This window comes from Artemia franciscana, chromosome 9, assembly GCF_032884065.1.
Source record: "Artemia franciscana chromosome 9, ASM3288406v1, whole genome shotgun sequence".
NCBI classification, from domain to species: Eukaryota; Metazoa; Arthropoda; class Branchiopoda; order Anostraca; family Artemiidae; genus Artemia; species Artemia franciscana.
Genome location: NC_088871.1, coordinates 42,387,927 through 42,411,837, shown reverse-complemented (window position 1 = coordinate 42,411,837; position 23,911 = coordinate 42,387,927). Strand labels below are relative to the sequence as shown.

At 33.3% G+C, this 23,911-nt stretch overlaps 1 protein-coding gene across 5 annotated transcripts in view; it reads right to left on the bottom strand.

The window, feature by feature from the left end:
* LOC136031433 (uncharacterized) overlaps window positions 1-23,911 on the bottom strand; it is a 509,032-nt gene that overhangs the window by 25,250 nt on the left and 459,871 nt on the right. For 4 of the 5 annotated variants that reach the window (XM_065711007.1, XM_065711006.1, XM_065711010.1 and 1 more), the window contains 2 exons: window positions 21,686-21,765; window positions 478-516 (listed from right to left, as the gene is read on the bottom strand). In XM_065711007.1, coding sequence (XP_065567079.1) covers window positions 478-516; window positions 21,686-21,765 — 119 coding nt within the window. The remainder of the gene's footprint in view (window positions 1-477; window positions 517-21,685; window positions 21,766-23,911) is intronic. The other variant, XM_065711009.1, reaches the window with a different exon arrangement.

Sequence of the window (23,911 nt, the reverse complement as noted above, 5' to 3'; positions counted from 1 at the left end):
TACCAAGTAGCTAAGTTTGTTCTATGCAAATGCGTTTTTTTTATTATTAATTTTTATATACAGTCACAAATTAAAAGACTTGTAATTTACCAAGTAGTTCAGTTTGTTCTGTGCAAGAGTGCTTTTTTTTGTTTTTTTTTTATTTTCAGGGTAAATTCCTTGATTTAAGCCTTTTCTATGGAGAACTGTTTTACTTATTAATTTTTGACATTCAGTCACTAAGTAAAATATTTGGAATTCACCAAGTAGCTGAGTTTGAGCTATGCAAAAATACTTTATTTAATTATTTTTGGTACTCAGACACCAATTAAAAACTTAAGTTCAAGTTCCTTTTATTATCCATATCCATCCATTTATAAACAAATATATCCCAAAGGGCTCAATGGCCCGTTATTTGGGAACAAAACAAACAACAAAACAAAATGTATATAACTATTAAATACATTCAAACTTAAAATATATTTAGAGGTTACTCACCAATCCCCACCCGAGTACAACCGGTCTCCGCACCACTTACTTAAAAAAAAAAAAAAAAAAAAATATATACATCGAGAATACAACAATCACACCACCAAATCTAAATAATTGAATTAAATCTAAATAAATAAACAATATAAATAACTGATTATAATTTTCTTTTTATTTAAAAAATTCTTAAACCGTTTCTTGAAGGAGCCTATGGTACAGGACCGTCGAATCCCAACAGGAATGGAATTCCAGGCACATCCGACAGCAACTATCAGACCGAAGTCCGATCGCACTGCAGAGGTGGATGGCACTAGCACATCATCCTGGTTCCTAGTTTCATAAGGACTGACATTTCCAACAATCTCAAGAATCCCGGAAAAACTTAATAGAAGGTCTCCATGGAAATATTGAAATGCAATGAGAGAGAGGTGTAATGTGTGTATATCTTTAATCTTCAGAAGTTCAACAGAAATATGGGTAGTAGACTGAAGGACTTTTGCTGATTTCAGTTGGAGATTATGTACTTAGATATACAAAGTAGCTGAGGTTATTCTATGTAAAAGTGTTTTTTATTAATTTTTAATACTCAGTCACCAAAAAACTCTCAACAACTAAAGCAATTGAAATTTACCAAGTACCAAGTACTTTGTTTTATGCAGAAGCTTTTTTTATTTATTGATTTTTGATGCTCAATCATCAATTTAATGAACTTGAATTTACCATATAGCTGACTTTGTTCTATGTAGAAGTGCTTTTTTTTATTAATTTTAGAAACTCTCAACAATTAAAACATTTATTATTTACCAAGTAGCTGAGGTTGTTCTATGCAAAAGTGCTTTTTCTTATTAATTTTGATTAACAGGGTACATTCCTCGATTGAAGCTCCATTCTAGCATTTAATATTATCTAAGTTCAAAAACGAATTCTAGTTTTTTCTAAGCAAAATTGCGTTTTTATCAATTTTTGATACTCAGACACCAATTCAAAGAGCTGCAATTTACCAAGAAGCTGAGTTTGATCTAAGTAAAAGTGCTTTTTTGTTAATTTATGATACTCAGTCACTAAGTAAAAGATTTGGAATTTACCAAGTAGTTGAGTTTTATTTCTATGTAAAAGTAATTTTTTATTAATTTTTTATACTCTGTAACTAATTAAAAGACTTGGAAATTTACCAAGTAGCTAAGTTTGTTCTATGCAAATGCGTTTTTTTTTTATTAATTTTTATACACAGTCACAAATTAAAAGACTTGTAATTTACCAAGTAGTTCAGTTTGTTCTGTGCAAGAGTGCTTTTTTTTGTTTTTTTTTTTATTTTCAGGGTAAATTCCTTGATTTAAGCTTTTTCTATGGAGAACTGTTTTACTTATTAATTTTTGATATTCAGTCACTAAGTAAAATATTTGGAATTCACCAAGTAGCTGAGTTTGAGCTATGCAAAAATACTTTATTTTTAATTTTGGTACTCAGACACCAATTAAAAACTTAAGTTCAAGTTCCTTTTATTATCCATATCCATCCATTTATAAACAAATATATCCCAAAGGGCTCAATGGCCCGTTATTTGGGAACAAAACAAACAACAAAACAAAATGTATATAACTATTAAATACATTCAAACTTAAAATATATTTAGAGGTTACTCACCAATCCCCACCCGAGTACAACCGGTCTCCGCACCACTTACTTAAAAAAAAAAAAAAAAAAAATATATACATCGAGAATACAACAATCACACCACCAAATCTAAATAATTGAATTAAATCTAAATAAATAAACAATATAAATAACTGATTATAATTTTCTTTTTATTTAAAAAATTCTTAAACCGTTTCTTGAAGGAGCCTATGGTACAGGACCGTCGAATCCCAACAGGAATGGAATTCCAGGCACATCCGACAGCAACTATCAGACCGAAGTCCGATCGCACTGCAGAGGTGGATGGCACTAGCACATCATCGTGGTTCCTAGTTTCATAAGGACTGACATTTCCAACAATCTCAAGAATCCCGGAAAAACTTAATAGAAGGTCTCCATGGAAATATTGAAATGCAATGAGAGAGAGGTGTAATGTGTGTATATCTTTAATCTTCAGAAGTTCAACAGAAATATGGGTAGTAGACTGAAGGACTTTTGCTGATTTCAGTTGGAGATTATGTACTTAGATATACAAGGTAGCTGAGGTTATTCTATGCAAAAGTGTTTTTTATTAATTTTTAATACTCAGTCACCAAAAAACTCTCAACAACTAAAGCAATTGGAATTTACCAAGTACCAAGTACTTTGTTTTATGCAGAAGCTTTTTTTATTTATTGATTTTTGATGCTCAATCATCAATTTAAAGAACTTGAATTTACCATATAGCTGACTTTGTTCTATGTAGAAGTGCTTTTTTTATTAATTTTAGAAACTCTCAACAATTAAAACATTTATTATTTACCAAGTAGCTGAGGTTGTTCTATGCAAAAGTGCTTTTTCTTATTAATTTTGATTAACAGGGTACATTCCTCGATTGAAGCTCCATTCTAGCATTTAATATTATCTAAGTTCAAAAACGAATTCTAGTTTTTTCTAAGCAAAATTGCGTTTTTATCAATTTTTGATACTCAGACACCAATTCAAAGAGCTGCAATTTACCAAGAAGCTGAGTTTGATCTAAGTAAAAGTGCTTTTTTGTTAATTTATGATACTCAGTCACTAAGTAAAAGATTTGGAATTTACCAAGTAGTTGAGTTTTATTTCTATGTAAAAGTAATTTTTTATTAATTTTTTATACTCTGTAACTAATTAAAAGACTTGGAAATTTACCAAGTAGCTAAGTTTGTTCTATGCAAATGCGTTTTTTTTTTATTAATTTTTATACACAGTCACAAATTAAAAGACTTGTAATTTACCAAGTAGTTCAGTTTGTTCTGTGCAAGAGTGCTTTTTTTTGTTTTTTTTTTATTTTCAGGGTAAATTCCTTGATTTAAGCTTTTTCTATGGAGAACTGTTTTACTTATTAATTTTTGATATTCAGTCACTAAGTAAAATATTTGGAATTCACCAAGTAGCTGAGTTTGAGCTATGCAAAAATACTTTATTTTTATTTTTGGTACTCAGACACCAATTAAAAACTTAAGTTCAAGTTCCTTTTATTATCCATATCCATCCATTTATAAACAAATATATCCCAAAGGGCTCAATGGCCCGTTATTTGGGAACAAAACAAACAACAAAACAAAATGTATATAACTATTAAATACATTCAAACTTAAAATATATTTAGAGGTTACTCACCAATCCCCACCCAAGTACAACCGGTCTCCGCACCACTTACTTAAAAAAAAAAAAAAAAAAATATATATACATCGAGAATACAACAATCACACCACCAAATCTAAATAATTGAATTAAATCTAAATAAATAAACAATATAAATAACTGATTATAATTTTCTTTTTATTTAAAAAATTCTTAAACCGTTTCTTGAAGGAGCCTATGGTACAGGACCGTCGAATCCCAACAGGAATGGAATTCCAGGCACGTCCGACAGCAACTATCAGATCGAAGTCCGATCGCACTGCAGAGGTGGATGGCACTAGCACATCATCCTGGTTCCTAGTTTCATAAGGACTGACATTTCCAACAATCTCAAGAATCCCGGAAAAACTTAATAGAAGGTCTCCACGGAAATATTGAAATGCAATGAGAGAGAGGTGTAATGTGTGTATATCCTTAATCTTCAGAAGTTCAACAGAAATATGGGTGGTAGACTGAAGGACTTTTGCTGATTTAAGTTGGAGATTATGTACTTAGATATACAAAGTAGCTGAGGTTATTCTATGCAAAAGTGTTTTTTATTAATTATTAATACTCAGTCACCAAAAAACTCTCAACAACTAAAGCAATTGGAATTTACCAAGTACCAAGTACTTTGTTTTATGCAGAAGCTTTTTTTATTTATTGATTTTTGATGCTCAATCATCAATTTAAAGAACTTGAATTTACCATGTAGCTGAGTTTGTTCTATGTAGAAGTGTTTTTTTTATTAATTTTAGAAACTCTCAACAATTAAAACATTTATTATTTACCAAGTAGCTGAGGTTGTTCTATGCAAAAGTGCTTTTTCTTATTAATTTTGATTAACAGGGTACATTCCTCGATTGAAGCTCCATTTTAGCATTTAATATTATCTAAGTTCAAAAACGAATTCTAGTTTTTTCTAAGCAAAATCGCGTTTTTATCAATTTTTGATACTCAGACACCAATTCAAAGAGTTGCAATTTACCAAGAAGCTGAGTTTGATCTAAGTAAAAGTGCTTTTTTGTTAATTTATGATACTCAGTGACTAAGTAAAAGATTTGGAATGTACCAAGTAGCTGAGTTTCATCTATGCAAAGTACTTTTTCTATTATTATTTGATACTCAGTCACTTAACTCAAGTTAACTCAAGTAGATAAGTTTGTTCTATGCAAAAGTGTTTTTTGTTGATTTTTATAGTCAGTCATCAATCAAAATCGAAGAATTTACCAAGTAGATGAATTTTTTCTATGCAAAATTACTTTTTTACTTATTTTTGATGCTCAATAACCGATAAAATAACTTAGAATTTACCAATATGCGCAGCTCGTTCTATGCAAAAGTGCTTTTCTGATTAATTTTTGATGCTCACACATCAATTAAAAGACCTGGAATTTACCAAGCATCTGAGTTTATTCTAAGAAACAGTGCTTTTTCATTAAAATTCATACTCAAACACCAATGAAAAGACTTGGAATTTACCAAGTATCCGAGTTTTTTCCATGCAAAAGTGCTTTTTCTTATTAATTTTTGACACTCAGTCACCAACTAAAACACTTGGGATTTACCAAGTAGTTGAGTTTGTTCTACGCAAGAGTGCTTTTTCATTAATTTCCGATAATCACTTACTAATTCGAAGACTTGGAATTTACCAATTAGTTGAGTAATTTTTGATACTCAGTCACCAATTGAAAGACTTTGAATGAATGAATGAATGAACTTTATTACCCGTAAAGTATAATTAATTTACTAATTTTGATGCTCAATCACCAATTTAAAGACTTGGAATTTACCAAAAAGCTGAGCTTGTTCTATGCAAAAGTCTTTTTTTATTCATTTTCGATACTCAGACACCAATTAATAAACTTGGAATTTGTCATATACAGTCACATATTAAAAGAATTGGAATTTACCAAGTAGTTGAGTTTGTTCAATGCAAGAGTGCTTTTTCTTATTAATTTTTGATACTACCAAGATACTATCCATTTTTGAAACTTTTGATAATACAATACTACCAATTTTTGGTGATTTCTTTCATATATTTTGATTTTCAGGGTATATTCCTTAATTCAAACTTTTTCTAGCATGTAACATCATCTAAACTAAAAAAAAATTCAAGCTTGTTCTATGCAAAACAGTTTTACGTATTAATTTTTGATACTCATTCACTAAGTAAAAGATTCAGAATATGCCAAGTAGCTGAGTTTGATCTATGTAAAAGTAATTTTTTAGTAATTTTTGATACTCAGTCACCAATAAACTCTCAACAACTAAAACAATTGGAGTTTACCAAGTAGCTCAATTTGTTCAACGCAAAAGCGTTTTTTCTTATTAATTTTTGATGCTCAGACACCAATTTAATGAACTTGAATTTCCCAAGTAGCTGAGTTAATTCTATGTAGAAGTGCTTTTTTATTAATTTTTGAAAAACTCAAAAATGAAAACATTTAGAATTTACCTAGTAGCTGATGTTGTTCTATGCAAAATTACTTTTCTCATTAATTTTTGATGCTCAGCTTACATTCCTCGATACAAGCTTCTTTCTAGCATGCAGCATCATCTAGGTTAAAAAAATCTACCTTTTTCTTTGCAAAACTGTTTTTTTTTATTAATTCTTGATGCTCAGTCACCAATTAAATCACTTGGAATTTACCAAGTAGCTGAGTTTATTCTTTGCAAAAGTATTTTTTTATATTAATATTTGATACTCCGTAACTAATTAAAGGACCTGGATTAACCAAATAGATGAATTTATTCTATACAAACGGTTTTTTTTTATTTTTGACACTCAGTTACCAATTAAATTGACTTATTATTTGCCAAATTAGTTGCGTTTTTTCTGTAGAAAAGTACATTTTTTATTAATTTTTGATACTCAGTCACCAAATAAATGACTTGGAATATACCAAGGAGTTAGTTTGTTCTATGCAAGATTGCGTTTTCATTCATTTTTGGTACTCAGTCACACATTCAAAGACTTGGAATTAACCAAGTAGCTGAGTAATTTTTGATACTCGGTCACCAATTAAAAGACTTGGAATTTACCAAGTGGCTGAGTTTGTTCCCTGCGAAATTGCTTTTTTATTAATTTTTGATACTCAATCATCAATAAAAAGACTTGGAATTTACCAATCAGCTGAGTTTGTTCTAAGTAAATGTGCTAATTTTTATCAATTTTTGATACTCAGACACCAATTAAAAGACTGAGTTTACCAATTAGCTGAGTTTGTCTTATGTGAAAGTGCTTTTTAAAATTAATTTTGATACTCACTCACCAATTAAAAGAATTGGATTTACCAAGTAGCTGAGTTTGTTCAATGCAAAAGTGTTTTTTTTGTTTAGTTTTTGATACTCAGTCACCAATTAAAAGACATATAATTTACTAAGTAGCTGAGTTTTTTCTATGCAAAAGTTTTCTTATTAGTTTTTGATATTTATTCACCCATTAAAATGACTTTGAATTTACCCAGTGGTTAATTTTCTTTCTTCTCAATTGCACCTTTTCATAAATTCTTGATACTCAGTAATCAATTAAACAATTTGGATTTACCAACTAGCTGAGTTTGTTCTATGCTAAAGTTCTTCAGAAGATTTAAGCTTCTTTCTATAATTTAACGTCATCGAAGCTCAAACAGAATTCTAGTTTGTTCGGTGCAAAAGTGTTTTTTATTAATTCTTGATACTCAGTTACCAAGTGACAGATTTGGAATTTACCAAGTAGCTGAGTTTTATCCATGTAAATGTGCTTTTCTTATTAATTTTGGATACGCAGTCACAAATTAAGACTTGGGATTACCGAGTAGCTGAGGTTTTTCAATGAAAAAGTGCTTTTTTGCTAATTTTTTATTCTTAGTCACCAAGTAAAAAGACTTGGTTTGCCAAATAGCTCAGTTTGTTCTATGCAAAAATATTTTTATTAGTTTTTGATACACTCACCAATAAAACCACTTAGAATTTACCAAGTAGCTGATTTTGTTCTATGAAAAAGCTCTTTTTTCTCATTAATTTTTGATGCTCAGGTTACATTCCTCGATACAAGCTTCTTTCTAGCATACAACATCATCTAAGTTAAAAAATCTACTTTTTTCTTTGCAACGTTTTTCTATGCAACAAGTTGCTAAGGTCAATAGAGCTCTGGGACTAATTAAACGAACCATATCATCACGTCATCCTCTTATAATAAGAAAATTATATAATGCTCTTGTAAGACCACATTTGGAGTTTGGCTGCCCTGTTACAAATCCTCAATATAAGGGAGATGTGACAGCCCTAAAGAGCGTACAGAGAAGAGCAACTAAGCTTTGTGCCCCACACCAACAATATCCACATTAGTTTACCGGGGGCACAGAGGAGATGTCTTTTTTGTCAAGAAAATGTACCAAAACAACATGGCTAACTCCGTTTTTACTCCCTCTCTTGCCACTATGACATGGGGCCACTCAATGAAGCTGCAACATGAGCACTGCAGATGCAGACAGAGGACGAACTTTTTCACAGTACGTTCTGTCTCAACTTGGAACAGTCTTTCCAATGAGACTATCACTGGTGAATCGATTAATTCTTTCAAATATGCAGTTGATTTAGAGTGGAGTAACGTGGACTGGAAGTACCAGTGAGAGGCCACACCCCATCATACCCACTAATTATGTCACCTCATCAATTCAAAAGCGAGATGTTCTACATGAGGATGCAGACCTTATCTCGCTGTAACTGCGATTTAAGGTAATTTAAGGTAAAAAAAATGTTTTTTTTATTAATTCTTGATGCTCAATCACCAATTAAATGATTTGGAATTTACCAAGTAGCTGAGTTTATTCTTTGCAAAAGTGTTTTATTTACATTAATATTTGATACTCAGTAACTAATTAAAGGACCTGGATTAACTAAATAGCTGAATTTATTCTATTTAACCGTTTTTTTTTATTAATTTTTGATACTCGGTTACAAATTAAAATGACTTATAATTTGCCAAAGTAGATGAGTTTTTTCAGTGGGAAGACAGTAATTTTGATATTTAGTCACCAACTAAATGACTTGGAGTTTACCAAGTAGTTTAGGTTGTTCTGAACAAGATTGCGTTTTCATTAATTTTTGGTACTCAGTCACCCATTCAAAGACTTGGAATTAACCAAGTAGTTTAGGTTGTTCTGAACAAGATTGCGTTTTCATTAATCTTTGGTACTCAGTCACCCATTCAAAAACTTATAATTAACCAAGTAGTTGAGTAATTTTTTATACTCTGTCACCAATTAAAAGACTTGGAATTTACTAAGTGGCTGAGTTTGTTCTCTGCGAAGTTGCTTTTTTTATTAATTTTTGATATTCAATCATCAATAAAAGGACTTATAATTTACCAAGTAGCTGATATCGTTCTTTGTTCTATGCAAAAGTATTTTTTTTTATTAATTTTTGATACTCAGACACCAATTAAAAGACTTGGAATTTACAAACTAGCTGAGTCTGTTCTAGGCAAAAGTGTTTTTTTATTAATGTTTGATAGTCAGTCACCAAATAAAAGACTTAGAATTTACCTAGTAACCAATTTTTTACTATGCAAATGTACTTTTTTTTACTAATTTATGATACTCAGTCACCTATTAAAATACTAAGAAGCTGAATTATTTTTAGTGAAAGTGCTTTTTTTTATTTCGATACTCAGACACCATTTAAAAGAGTTGGAATTTACTGAGTAGCTTAGTTTTTTCTAAGCAAAAGTGCTTTTTTATTAATGTTTGATACTCAGTCATTAATTAAAAGACTTGGAATGTACCCAATAACTGATGTTTTTTTGCAAATTTTTTTATTTATTTTATTTTCGATTCTTAGCCACATTTTTAAAATACTTGGGATTTACAAAGTAGTCCAGTTTGTTCTATGCAAAAATGTTTGTTTATTACTTTTTGATAGTCAGTCATCAATTGAAATACTTAGAATGTACCACGTAGTTTGTGCTACGCAAAAGGGCTTTTCTATTAATTCTTGATAATCAGTCACCAATATTAAGACTTGGATTTACCAAGTAGCTGAGTTTATTATATGCAATTGCGTTGTTTTTAATTTTTGATACTCAGTTATCAATTAAAAGATTTGGAATTTACCAAGGAGCTGAATTTGTTCTATGAAAAATAGATATTTTTATGAATTTTTAATTCCCTCAACAATTAAAACAATTTGAATTTGTTCTATGAAATAAGTGCTTTGTTCTGTTGAATTTTTATTATAAGGGTACATTCCTCGATTGAAGCTCCTTTCTAGTCAGTAATATCATCTTAAGTCGGACTTTAAATTCTATTTTTTTTTCCATGCAAAAGCGCTTTTTAAATTATTTTTGATACTCAGTCACCCATTAAATCACTTGGAATTTAACAAGTAGCAGAGGTTGTTCTATTTAAAAGTGTTTTTATAATTATTTTTTGATACTCAGTAACTAATTAAAAGACTTAGAATTTACCAATTTGCTGATTTTGGTGTACACAAAAGGGCTTTTTTTTATTAATTTGTGATGCTCTGTCACCAATTAAATGACTTGGATTTACCAAGTAGCGAGTTTATTTTATGCAAAAGGGTTTTTTTATTGTTTTTTGATACTCAGTCACCAATTAAAAGTATGGAATTTATTAAGTAGTTGTGCTTGTTCTATGCAGGGGTCTTTTTTATTAATTTGATGCTCAGTCACCGTTAAATTGACTAGGAATTTACTATGTAGTTAAGTTTTTTCTATGCCGAAGTACTTTGTTTTTAATTTTTGATACTCTGTTACAAACTAAAGGACTTGAAATTTACCGAGTACCTTAGTTTGTTCTATGCAAAAGTGTTTTTTGATTAATTTTTGATTAAAAAATTAATCAATTTTTTGTTAAAAGGCGTGGAATTTACTAAGTAGTTGAGTTTGTTCTAAGTAAGGGTGCTTTTTCATTAATATTTGATGCTCCGTCACTAATTAGAAGATTGAAACTTACCAAGTAGCCGAGTTTCTTCTATGCAAAAGCGTTTTTTGTTTTATTAATTTTTGATGCTCAGTCACCAATTAAGACTTTGAACTAACCAAGTAGCTGAGTCTGTTCTATGCTTAAATGCTTTTTTCTATTAATTTTTGTTTACTCGGGGTGTATTCCATGATTCATGCTTCTTTCTAGCATGTAACATCATCTAAGTTTAAAGAATCTGAAGTCTCAAAAAAATCATAAGTTTCAAAAAAATCCAAGAAAATTCTAGGTTCTAAAAAAAATATTTATTTGATACTCAAGGTGCATTCCATGGTTCAACATAAAGTTAAAAAATTCTTAGCCCAAAAATAAGCCCGAAGTACAAAAAAATTATATGTTCCAAGACAAATCTAAGTGCAAAAATATCCATGTCGATGAAATTGTCCAAAAAATTTAGATTCCGAAAAAAATAATAAAAATAAATAAAAAATCAACTACATAATCGATAATCAATTATCGATCATTACTAATACTGTAATAAAAAATCAATAATCGATAGTTGAAAATCAATGACCATTGATCCATTATCAATGATTGATAATCAATGATCAATATCGAAACTCAATAATTAGTGATAAGGAACATTATAATAGAAAAATGGTACCCGTCCGGTTGTAGTCATTGCAATTTTGAGAATCGAAATAAGTGTCATTAATCATCAAAAGAACATGTCTGTCCAGAAAGTATCTTAAATCTCTTTGTTATGCATATTCATGGAATGATGCCGCAAAGGTGCCTGGAAACATATCACTGATTGCATTTACAATATATCCAAATAATAAATCGATTATGGAAAGGAGTTATTACGATGTAGTTATGCTTAACACCAGGTTGCCAGCGTCCCAGAAACAATACATTCATTTCCTAGAATGTATTTCTAAGAAATTAACCATCAATGACATATTAGCTCAGTCGAGTAGCCTATCATTCTTTTACCATAGGAAATAATAGGTCTCGCGTTCGATTCATAGCGCTAAAAATGTTGTTGGCTCAGTTGTTATCTAAAAAACCAGATATGAGGCCTGTCACCAAATGTATTGTATTGCTTCACCTACAACATGAATGATTACGCAAAACCAGATAACGTATCCTTCTTGAAATTTTCGGAAACATACCAGGGAATTCTCAGAAATCAGGATTTGAACTCGCTGTTTTTCATTTTTGTTTTTTTCGAGAATGTGAATGATTACGGAATGCCAGATAAGATCATTCTAAAAATTCGTGGAAACATGCCAAAAAACTCTCAGAAATCATGAATTAGCCCGCTTTTATTCGTTGTATTGTTTCAACGACAACATGAATGATTAAGCAGTATCATTTTAATGCATCATACTTAAAATTCTTGGAAACTGGTTTGATTATTCTTGGAATGATGTCAAAAAAGGTATCCGGAAACAAATTACCGGTAGCATTTACCAAAAGTCCAACTCCGATTATGAAAATCGATTGCGTTATCAACTTTTACGATATTTCGACACTTAACATCAATTGATTAGCTTCCCAGAAACAATACATTGATTGTCTTAGAATGTATTTCTGTATTTACTTTAATATGATTTTAAGACGTTGACAAAATGGTTGAGGGAGCAAAAGGTTGGAGGGAGGGTCATTGGGGCACTGGAGGTGGACGTGTAGCCCTGGAGGGGACTCAGTACCCTGGTGGGGGCCGTGGTCATGCGCAAGCCTGGTAATGGAATAATGATACCTTGTTGTTACCCTGCTTGATACCTGGCTGTAGTTACAAAAAATTTTGAATAATCAACAATCGGCTCCAATCTTTAGAGAATAAAATCTCATCAATTGTACATTAATATCCATACGAAAACTTTGTTAATTAGACATCATGTCACTTCAAACTTACTTCTATTATCGAACAACATACTAGACAAATGAAACTCAGATAATAATGTTCCACCAATTTTTCTTATCAGCCGAAAATTGAGATAATTCTATGGGTGTGCTGGTACAGATTGAATGGTTTCACCGAGAATATGTTGTTTCCAGAACAACTTTAAATCTCATAGAAGTTTTTGACTTGATGCGAGGGACTAGCAGCTCCAATAGCACGGGATATTGCATCACTTAAGTGAATGGGATAGGATGCCACTCAGAATGATGGGATAGGGCCCCACTTAAACGAATACAGGAGATACTACTAATTTCTAACAAAAATTGATTGTTGACCCTCCTTAAATCAGGTCAAAGGTTAGGACCTATAAAATTCATAAGTTGCTAGGAGATAATTTCAAAATATTTTTACCAATCAGTCTACTTGTGGTTATTCAATCAGTCTACTTGTAGCAATCTGTCAATCATCGATCAATCAATTTGTTGATTAAACCAGTCAATAAATAATTTCACATTAAAACACGTCAACATAGACTCCCCCGTAAGGCTCTATGGCAAATAAAAACAGGGGAGTTAAAAAACTGAATTAATTCGACCAAGATCTAGGATTGTTGTCCCAACGGCAGTGAGAAACTGATAATGCAAATAAATTGATAACTGCTTTTATATAGAGGGTTAACTCTGAGTCTATTTGCATATCTACCCGCTTTACGATTATCAAGGATGTAGGGCACCAGATCATAACTGTGAAAGTCAATAACCAATAGACCTATTTTAAGGAAATAGCAAATAGGCTTATTTATCTATCAAAGTTTATGTTACCTGGAAAGCTTTTTGGTGTAATGAAAATTATTGAACTTGATTCGCAGATCGGGTTTAAGTCGCAAGTAATATAAAAAAATCTGTTTCTCAATATGATAGTTCAAAATAATTTATAGTGCATATCATTTATAGTGCATAATATAATTGTTTTATAGTATATATTATTTTTATATATTAGTGGTTTTTTTCTTGTGACTTTTATATATTTAAAAATTTTTTCCTTATTACTATTACAGTAATATTTATTATTATTGCATTACGTGTTATTTATTAATTAAAAATTTATTATAATAATATAGTATGTAATATATATCAAGACTTTTTATTTTTTATTTCTTTTTTATTCCTTTTCTTATTTTATTTATTTTATTTAATTTTTTATTGTGGATTTTTGTATAACGCTTCAGTATTACATTTTAACTGATTGACAAAAAGCTCTTCTAAGATCCCTTAGTTAATAATTAGGCAAACTATTTCTCGCTGATTGGCAGGCTTAACTGTTATTATCAAGTATGAACTATTGGTCATCTCCATATTGGCTAATCGCTTATAAAATAGTCAAAATTATGTCATTTTGTTATCCGTATCTAACAAAAAGGGTTTCCGCATGATATCAACCACGAATTAAATCATTTCTTTCCAATATTTCGTGCCAAATCTGAAGAATATACTACTATTTACATTATTTTGTTAATAAAGCTATTTTAAACAAAATGGCTCTCTTAAAATTTCGCTCGGTTGCTTTTTCAGAAAAGAGGACGTGAGGGGGGTAGTTGCCTCCAGTCACTTTTGACTCTTAAAAAGAGAACTAGAAATTTCAATTTCCAATCAAATGAGCCTCCTACAAAGTTTATACAACCACCCCTTCCATAAAAACTTCATATACCCTCGGGGTATAATTTACATCCCTTGCCCTGAAACTCTAGGGGGTGTGTGTCAATCCTGGAAGCATTGCTGTATGATCTTTGGACTATTTTAAACAAAATAGCTATCTCGAAATTTTTAGTTACTGCATTTGGGAAAAAAGGGTGTGGGGAGAGCTAGTTGTCCTCCAATCACTTTTGACTCTTAGAAAGCGAATTAGAATTTTGATTTCCAATCAAATTACCCTTCTCCAAAGTTTATGTGACCACTACTTCCATAAAAACATTATATGCCCCCGGGGTATAACTTGCAACATTTGCGCCCGGGATCTAGGAGGTTGTGTCGACCCCGGATTTTTGTTATCTCATCTTTGGACTTCTTAAAACAAAATGGCTATCTCAAAATTTTGATCGGATACATTTGGGGAAAAGAGGGTAAGGGGTGTTGCTAGTATCCCTCCGATTACTTGTGACTCTTAAAAAAGGGGCTAGAACTTCCAATTTCCAATCGAATGAGCCCCTCCGAAGCTTATATGACCACCCCTTCCATTTAATGTGCCTCTGGCAAAAAATAACAACCCAAAACAGTGAAGCCTTATGGTCTTTACTATAGGCAATATTATAGCACTATCTATTGACATATATTCCCTTCCCCCTCCCCGTATTATCAGGGTTATAAAAAATGAATTTATGAGCACATAGGGTTAAGAATAATCTGGATTAAGAAAAATTCCAGTCTGGAGCCTAATTTTGACAAGTATGAGCAAGAAGAATGGTCAGTAGGAGACCGTCCAGAGCCTATCATTTTACTCACATTGGATCTTAATTAAATATCCAATCTTTACGTTAAAAATTCTTAAGTTCACATTTAAAATTACGTTTATTATGAAAATTGCAGTATCTACTTTTGCAGTATTAGCAGAGTTTTTAACTAGTTTTCTTATTCATTTAAATTGTCAAAGGTGTTTTCTATAGGGTGTTGGCTTGTGAGATGTTTCAAACAGGCTAAATTGGATACTTAGGTCTACTTTTGCAGTATTAGCAGAGTCTCTAATAAGTTTTCTTCTTCATTTAAATTCTCAAAGGTGTTTTCTATAGGGTGTTGGCTTGTGAGATGTTTCAAACAGGCTAAATTGGCTACTTAGGTCTACTTTTGCAGTATCAGCAGAATTTCTAATAAGTTTTCTTATTCATTTAAATTATCAAAGGTGTTTTTTATAAGGTGTTGGCTTGTGAGATGTTTCAGACAGGCTAAATTGGCTACTTAGGTCTACTTTTGTAGTACCAGCAGAATTTCTAATTCTGCACATACACTTCAAGTAAGAAAAATACTTATCTCTATAGTCAGAATTGCATCCTGAATCCAAAGTTATTGTGCATTTGCATCAGAAAGGAAATTAATATTCACCATATACAGACCTAGCCTATACCAATTCAGGGTATATATTTGCACGTTAGTGAGTATATGTGTATGTATGTGTATATGTGTGTATGTGTATATGTATGTGTGTATGTATATGTATGTATATGTATGTATATATATATGTATATATATATATATGTATATATGTAAGCCCTATAGATAGGTAGAGTAGCTCCATAGGAGGCTTAGGCCAAGTAGGACCTTGTCCCAGTGGGGCCCATAATAGAAACTGGGAAACCCTCCCCTGGGGGTCATAATTTCAGGTGGAGGAGGAAGAAGGCCCCTCAAATGTACACTCAGCAGGGCCAACTGCCGTGTTCACGCGTCAGATGAGTTACAAACCTTCTCCCAGTAATGGATTAAATTGCATGGTGAAGCAGAACACCATCGTGGGAGGATCCTCTATAGGAGGACAACTGCGGCAGGGCGTAAGATCCAGATTTATGGACAACGGCCTCTGTAAAGGGCTGCCTCGACCCTTTCGGGGTACCTGCAAGACTGGGAAACTTGCGGTCAATTTTTCCCACTTGAGGAGTGGCGCCCCTCGAGGAAATTATAGCCAAGTAAACAACACAGCACTCGTACGGGATTCTGATTATTGGATAATTTTCTGGGCTTGGTTTGTTTTGATGGGCGTTTTCGGGCTGAAAAACCTCTTCCTAGCTAATTTATCTACTATGGGCTGCCTCCCCGTAGTAGCATAATATTTGTAGGCATGAATATATAATGAGTCGGAGGTAATAGGCTTGGGACTGTCTGTGCAGGATTTCGACTCTTGTTGATAGAAGAGCATCGCCAAGTGCTGAAAACCATGTTGTGACCAAGATGGGCCTAGGATTGCACAAAGCCTCCAACTTACTGGAGGTCCCAGGGACTTCTTGCTGTCCGGTTCTAAGCCGGCTTAAGCGCTTCGGTGTAGACTTGAGAAGATATGTTGGTCCCCATCCTGCACTGGTATCCGGGATCACTGCTTTTCTTGAGGCCAAAATAATTTCAAAGATTTAAAGAACATGAAAATTGGAACTTGGAATGTTACGACGTTAAAAAATGACTATCGCATCGACATTTTGACTGACGAATTCAGACGGTTTGAACTGGATTTATTAGGAGTTTCAGAAACTCATATCCCAGGGGTAGGAAGCATGAAATTAGGTGACATAGAATTTGTTTACTCAGGAAGGAAGGATGGGGTACATAGACAGGGAGTAGGGCTCATGATGAATAAGGAAGCTGCTAAGTCTTGTTTAGGCTGGGAAGGTATTAATAATAGAATACTAATTGCTCATTTTATGACTAAAAAGTTTAGGGTATCAGTTATAGTAGTATATGCCCCCATTGAACCAACTGATGGAGATACTAGTGACTCAGATGAATTTTACTTACAGTTACAGGAGCAAATAGACAGGGTACCAGGTAGAAATATGGTGTTTTTGCTAGGAGATTTTAATGCCCAGGTTGGTAGAAATAGGGATAGATGGTATCCTAGCCTAGGTAATTTTGGTGTAGGAAAAGAAAACAGTAATGGCTATAGGCTTTTGCAATTTTGTAGGTATAACAACCTAGTTATAACCAATACGGTGTTTGGTCACAAAATGGCCCATAAGTTGACATGGTATTCACGTGATGGTAAGACAGCAAACCTTATTGATTATGTTATTGTAAACAGAAGACTAGCAGGATCAATACAAGATACTAGGGTGTATAGGAGTGCCGTTATTGATGTTAAAAGTAAAGATCACCATCTAGTAGTGTCTAAGGTTAATTTAAAGCTGAAATTTCGGAAGAGTAACTCCCTCCCGGGAAGTTATGATGTTGGTAGACTTCAGGATGAAATTTTGAGAAAAAAATTCCAGGAACAGTTGAGTACTAAACTTGAGGGTTTAAAATTTGACAATGTGGAAGATGGATGGAATAATTTCAGAAAAACAATTTGTGAAGTTGCTGATGGTGTCCTAGGGAAGAGTGCTAAGACAGCAACTAGGAATATTAGTGAAAAAGCTTTAGGTTTAATAGAGAGTAGAAGGGGTTTGTATAAGAATTATCTGAGCGATAGGTCGTATGAAAACAAAAGGAATGTAAAGAAAGTGGAGAAAGCATTAAAATATGAACTAAGGAGATGTGAAATGGAGGCGATGGATAAAATTGCTGAGGATCTGGAAGATGCGGCTAGACGGCATAATAGTAAAATATTATACTGGCATGTTAATAAATTGAAAGGGAGTAGCCGATCCGGACTAGTCCCAGTTAAAGATAGAAATGGGGTCACAATTAGTGATAAGGAAAAAGTTAAAGAAAGATGGGTGGAACATTTTGAGAATGTGCTAAACCGAGATACAGTTGCAGGAAAAGATATAGATGAAAATGAAAAAGTTTGTGATACCTTGGATGTGAAGGAAGATTTGTTTAGTGAGGAAGAATTAGCGACAGTACTAGAAGGATTAAAAAATAATAAGGCCCCAGGTGCTGATAGTATGATTAATGAGTTCCTTAAATATGGTGGCTCTGAGGTTAGGAATAAGCTACTGAAGATTATGAACATGATTTTTGAAAAAGGGGAAGTACCCAATGATTTTAGGAAAACCTTAATTAAACCACTGTATAAGAAAGGTGACAAGAGTGAATGTCGGAATTATCGAGGCATTAGTCTGGTCTCTGTAGGTAGCAAATTACTGAGTAATATGATACTTTTTAGACTGAGACATGCTGTAGACAAAGTTTTAAGGGAAGAACAATGCGGTTTTAGAAAAGGTAGAGGATGTGTCGACCATGTTTTCACTCTTAGGTTAATAATTGAGAAGTCCCTTCGTTGTCAAACACCTTTGGTCCTTAGTTTTATCGATTACGAGCAAGCTTTCGATTCTGTTGATAGAACAGCGTTAACAAAGGTCTTATCGTTATATGGTATACCAGAAAAATACATTAAAGTGATTTGCGCTATGTACGAGAATAATACTGCTGCGGTTAAGGTAGGAAATGAGGTTAGCAACTGGTTTTGTATTAAATCAGGAGTTAAGCAGGGTTGTGTTCTATCCCCCTTTATATGGATCATTTTGATGGACTTCGTCTTAAGGAGCACAGGAAAGGCAATTGGAGACCATGGAATCAAATGGGGAGGAAGAACACTCCTGGACTTAGATTATGCTGATGATTTAAGCATATTAGATGAAAGTGTGAGCAAAATGAATGAATTTTTAGAGGTTTTACGAGTTCAGGGTGCTAAAATAGGCTTGAAAATTAATGTTAAGAAGACTAAGTCACTAAGGTTAGGAATAAGTGAAGATGAACAGGTGACCTTAGGTAACGAAAAGATTGATCAGGTTGGGAGCTTCAGTTACCTTGGTAGTATTATTAGTAAAGATGGTGGGAGCAGTGAAGATGTTAAAAGTAGAATAGCTAAAGCTCAGGGTGTTTTTTCACAGTTAAAAAAAGTTTGGAAGAATAGAAAGATAAGCCTACAAACCAAGATTAGAATATTGGAAGCTACAGTGATGACAGTGGTCAAATATGGCTCTGAAGCATGGACACTCCGAAAAGCAGATGAAAATTTACTAGATGTTTTCCAGAGAAATTGCCTACGGATTGTTCTGGGTACCCGGCTGACTGACCGTATTTCAAACAGTAGGTTGTACGAAAAGTGTGGTTCAATCCCGCTTTCTGGGGCTATAATGAAAGAAAGGTTGAGATGGCTAGGCCACGTTCTACGGATGAAGGATGACAGATTACCGAAGATTGTCCTTTTTGGCCAACCGTCTGGGGCTACACGGAAAGCAGGTCGTCCTTGTCTGGGTTGGGAGGATGTCATAAATAAGGATTTAAAGGAAATGGGAACTTCCTGGGAGGGTGTAAAGAGGGAGGCTTTAAATAGATTAGGTTGGAGGAGGAGCGTGCGTAGCTGTGTTGGCCTCAGGCGGCTTGGTGCTGCAGTGAGTTATTAGTAGTAGTAGTAGTAGAATGATACAAATTTTATCTTAAAAGCTGAGTCAGTAGCAATCATTTCCGGTATCTACCTCATGGCCTAGGAAAATCTCAAAAGCCTTAAGCTACTGAGTTTACTTCTACTCATTCAACTATGAAATAAGTGTTTGGGCCTACTCATCTGAAAATAAAGTCGTATCCAGGGAGGGGGAGAGTACCGAGTTTTAACCCCCCACCTCCAGAATTTTTACCGAACTCCTAAAAACGTAACAACAAAGAATATAAACAAATATTTGATATGTTTTTTAAAGTTTTTTTTTGTAAATTGCCCCCAAGAAAAATATCCCCCCCCAAACAAAAATAAAATAAAATTGGTTACACCTTGCTAAAAATATTACTTCTCAATATCTATATATATAAAAATAAGTTGTCTGTGTGTCTGTCGAGTGACGTCATGTTTGTGTGTTGACTGACGTCATGTTTGTCGACTGACGAAATTACAGACCGGGACATCGGGACACAAATGACGACCGGGACATAGGGAATATAAATGACGACCGGGACACTCAAAGAGAAAGCGACCGGGGCACAAGGAATGTTCGATTAGCAATGACCATCAACAAAGCACCGGGACACAAATGACGACCGGGACACAGGGAATATAAATGACGACCAGGACACTCAAAGAGAAATTACAGACCGGGACACCGGAACACAAATGATGACCGGGACAAAAATGACGACCGGGACACCGGGACACAGGGAATATAAATGACGACCGCGACACTCAAAGAGAAATTACAGACTGGGACACCGGGACACAAATGACGACCGGGACACAGGGAAACAACTACAACGGGGAAGTCGGGGGGCACAGGGGGATATATAAATGACGACGGGGACACAGGGAATGTTCAATTAGCAATCACCATCAACAAAGCTCAAGGGCAATCATTGTAAACCTGAAAATATATTTATATGCACAGACAATGGGACATCCAAGAATGTTGTATATTTGCAAGTTTTACGTAGTTAAAAATATATATATCAATCTTTATTCACAGGTGGGACACAGGGACACAACTACAATGGCACGTAACTAATATGGCACGTAACGACTTACGCACGCGGGGGGGCTTGGGGGGGGCGCGAAGCGTCCCCACCAACTAGGTGTTGGGTTGGAGCGAAGCGCCACCTCAACAGCTAGTATGATATAAAAGTGGCCATGGCACGGGGCACTATCTGTGCTTATATTACATATTACAAGCTTTAACAAGTTGTGAAAAAAAAACGAAAAAAAACCCCAAGTCTTTGGATAGACGGGTAATTAATCATTATATAAAAATTTCCTTGACGAAAATAATTAAAATGTTTCTTGTTAAAACTGGAGAGGGAGCTTACTGTGAAGATTCGCTACCAAAATGACTTTCAAGCCACTTAGAGGTCTCTAGTTTCCTCGTTTCTTGTTCCTCGTCCAATTCAAGCGGTTTTGGGTTAGAGCATCTTTCCTCTCAGGGATTGGCTCCCCAAAACCCCCACAAGAAAGACAGACGGCTACCCTGTGGATTAAAGATATTTTTAATTACATATTGACACGCTTAGCTTGTTTGATTTTTGTTCTGTCAGGTTTCTCTGTACTGAAAGCGGTGCCAGTGATTTAATTTAATCTTTGAAACATTTTAAAGCAGTTTGGTTGCCCCTAGTATTTGTATTCAATGCGTAAGCAAACACACGAAGTGTAATTTAAAGATACACTTTGCTATCCAGTAATATCAAGGTAGACAAAATCTTACTTACTATTTGTTCTATTTGAAAGTATGTTTAACCGATGTTATTTCTATTTTATTTTAAATTATTTTTCAGTTTGTAACTTCTTGGGAATAAGACTTTAGCTGCATTCATCAATTTATCCATTTTTTAAATCACCAGTGATACATAGGTTATTAATTTCATAATTATTTTTTCTTATACTATTTAATCTTTTTAATTCTCAGGTGAAACTATTGTTTAATTGGAATTTCAAAAAAAGTACTACGCAAATACCTGTAGACTAAAAACGAATAAAAAGACATTGCTTATACCTCACACTTGACGTGTCTTCAGTTTGCTTCGCTGAGGATCTGGGCCATAGCCAGGAAAACCAGGAGGATTCAGGCATAGTCTAGGATAGGAAAACTATCTTAGTGCTACGAAGAAACCCTTTCTTCAATTTATAAAAAAGATGTTTTGAAGGTTTACTTATGTCTCTTTAATTTTAAATTATTTAGGAGTTTATTGTTAATATTGTTTCAGAAAATATTGAATTATATCAAAAAGACAGTAGAGATACTGATTGGAACGGTAGTACAATAATAGCACCTGAATTTCTTTACTTATTGCTCATGCTGGGGATCTAGCGTAGAGAGAAATGAATAGCTTATCCTTCAGTCCTAACGACTGGAAACAAATTTAAAGTTGAATAGGAATCTAAGGTTTTAGTGCACGTTTCATAAGTAAAAAGACTGTAACATCGCCATCTAGAGGCCAGTGTTACGACATGAACCTACATAAAAAGGATGGGACCATTCTAGCAAACTACCTGAATTTTTGTTCAAATGATTCTGAAGTCGTATAACATCGAAATTGAGCTATTTTAGTATACGTACTAGGTATCTCAGAGGCCAGGACCCTTCCAGACTAAAATTTTTATGTAAAAGATTCCCCACTTAACATTCAGAACCCACCAGATCAGTCTCAAGTTAAACTAAACTATACAAATCATCTACAAACTCCCACCATACAGTGCCTATCACTTTTATTGTTGTGATAACATGATTGATTTTCGCAAGACAATAAACTTAGTTTTTGAGAATAATTGTTAAGATAGACATATTACAAGCCAGATGTGTTAGTTTAAACTTTTTCTAGCCAATTCTAGATTGGATATCCCTACTGTCAAACAAGATATATTACCATAAGATTCATGGAAGAATTACTCCTCCTCCTCAGTTGATCCTACGGAATTCTTATGCTCATTTAATTACTATTTTCCTACTCTTTTGATCCCTCTACCTTAATATATACACTCATGTCCTCTGTACTGCTCCCCATTCTCGAACGTTTTCTTGGCTGTTAATTGGAATGTTAGAGCAATTACAGCACTATTTGAGAATTTTGCCAAAAAAACTAATAGCTAAATACATTTAGCTTTCAAACGCTTGTGGAATTAAATACACATCTGTCAAATTGATGAGATAATTTTATTATACTCCCTTATTTGAGAAGTATACATTTAAATAAGAAAATATCAATTTATGGAATAAACTATAAACAAGATCTATTTCTGATAAAGAGAATAGATAAGCTGAATTTTCGAAAATAATTCATAAAACATTATAGAATCCAGGCTGTGAAAATGACTTTTATCCAACGTTCTGGGAAAGAACAAAGGTATTTCGTTGGAAGTTCCATAATATATTGGTTGGAACGCTCAAATAAATTTGACAACCCAATTTGCGTCTAAGATTGTCAAAAGGACATATCCGAACTTCTAGGGATCTTCTTGAAACTTTAAAGACAGGTCGACAGGATATTAAATTAATCAAAAGACACTGTGTCTATCTAAGTTGTGAAAACGATGTAGTTTGCAATATTTCAGGATTTGCTAAGGTTTTCACAGGAGTGATAATTTCCTTCACGTAGTTGATGATTGCTCTCATGCCATCCGTTAAGATGGTTTTAATCATTATATTCACTTTTGAATCAAGAATTATTGTTCGTCAATTTTGAATCCGATAAATACTCTTAAATATAGATGTTATCTCATTCGAAGGTTAACCTAATTTCAGTTTTTTTTTCCGCTTCAGCCTCTGGTTTCATAGCGTCCTATAGTGTGAAATCACGTATTTTGAAATATTCATGCGTGAAAATAAAATCTTTGCGTGCACATATTGTGTTAATTATTTAATTGTGCATCCATTAATATTCCCTGAAGTTTTGCTTCAATACCCTTGGTCCAAGTATTTATAGCAGTAGCAGTATCAGTAATAGTCATAGTAGCAGTAGCCTAAGAAGTGGTAATAGTAGTAGTGTGCTCAAAATGTCTTTTGGTGTCCCCCATAACATACTCTATAAGTTTCAATTTAATTCTTAGAATTGGAAACAGTTAGTATCAGGATGGTAGCAATTGTAGTATCAATAGTAGTAGTACTAGTAGTAGCAGCATTAGTAGCAATTGGTGTAGTAGAAATGATAGTAATCATTTTTTTAGCAGAAGTATTAACCTAGAGCCTCTAGGTTAGTTCAAGATTTCCTAAAATTTTTAACTT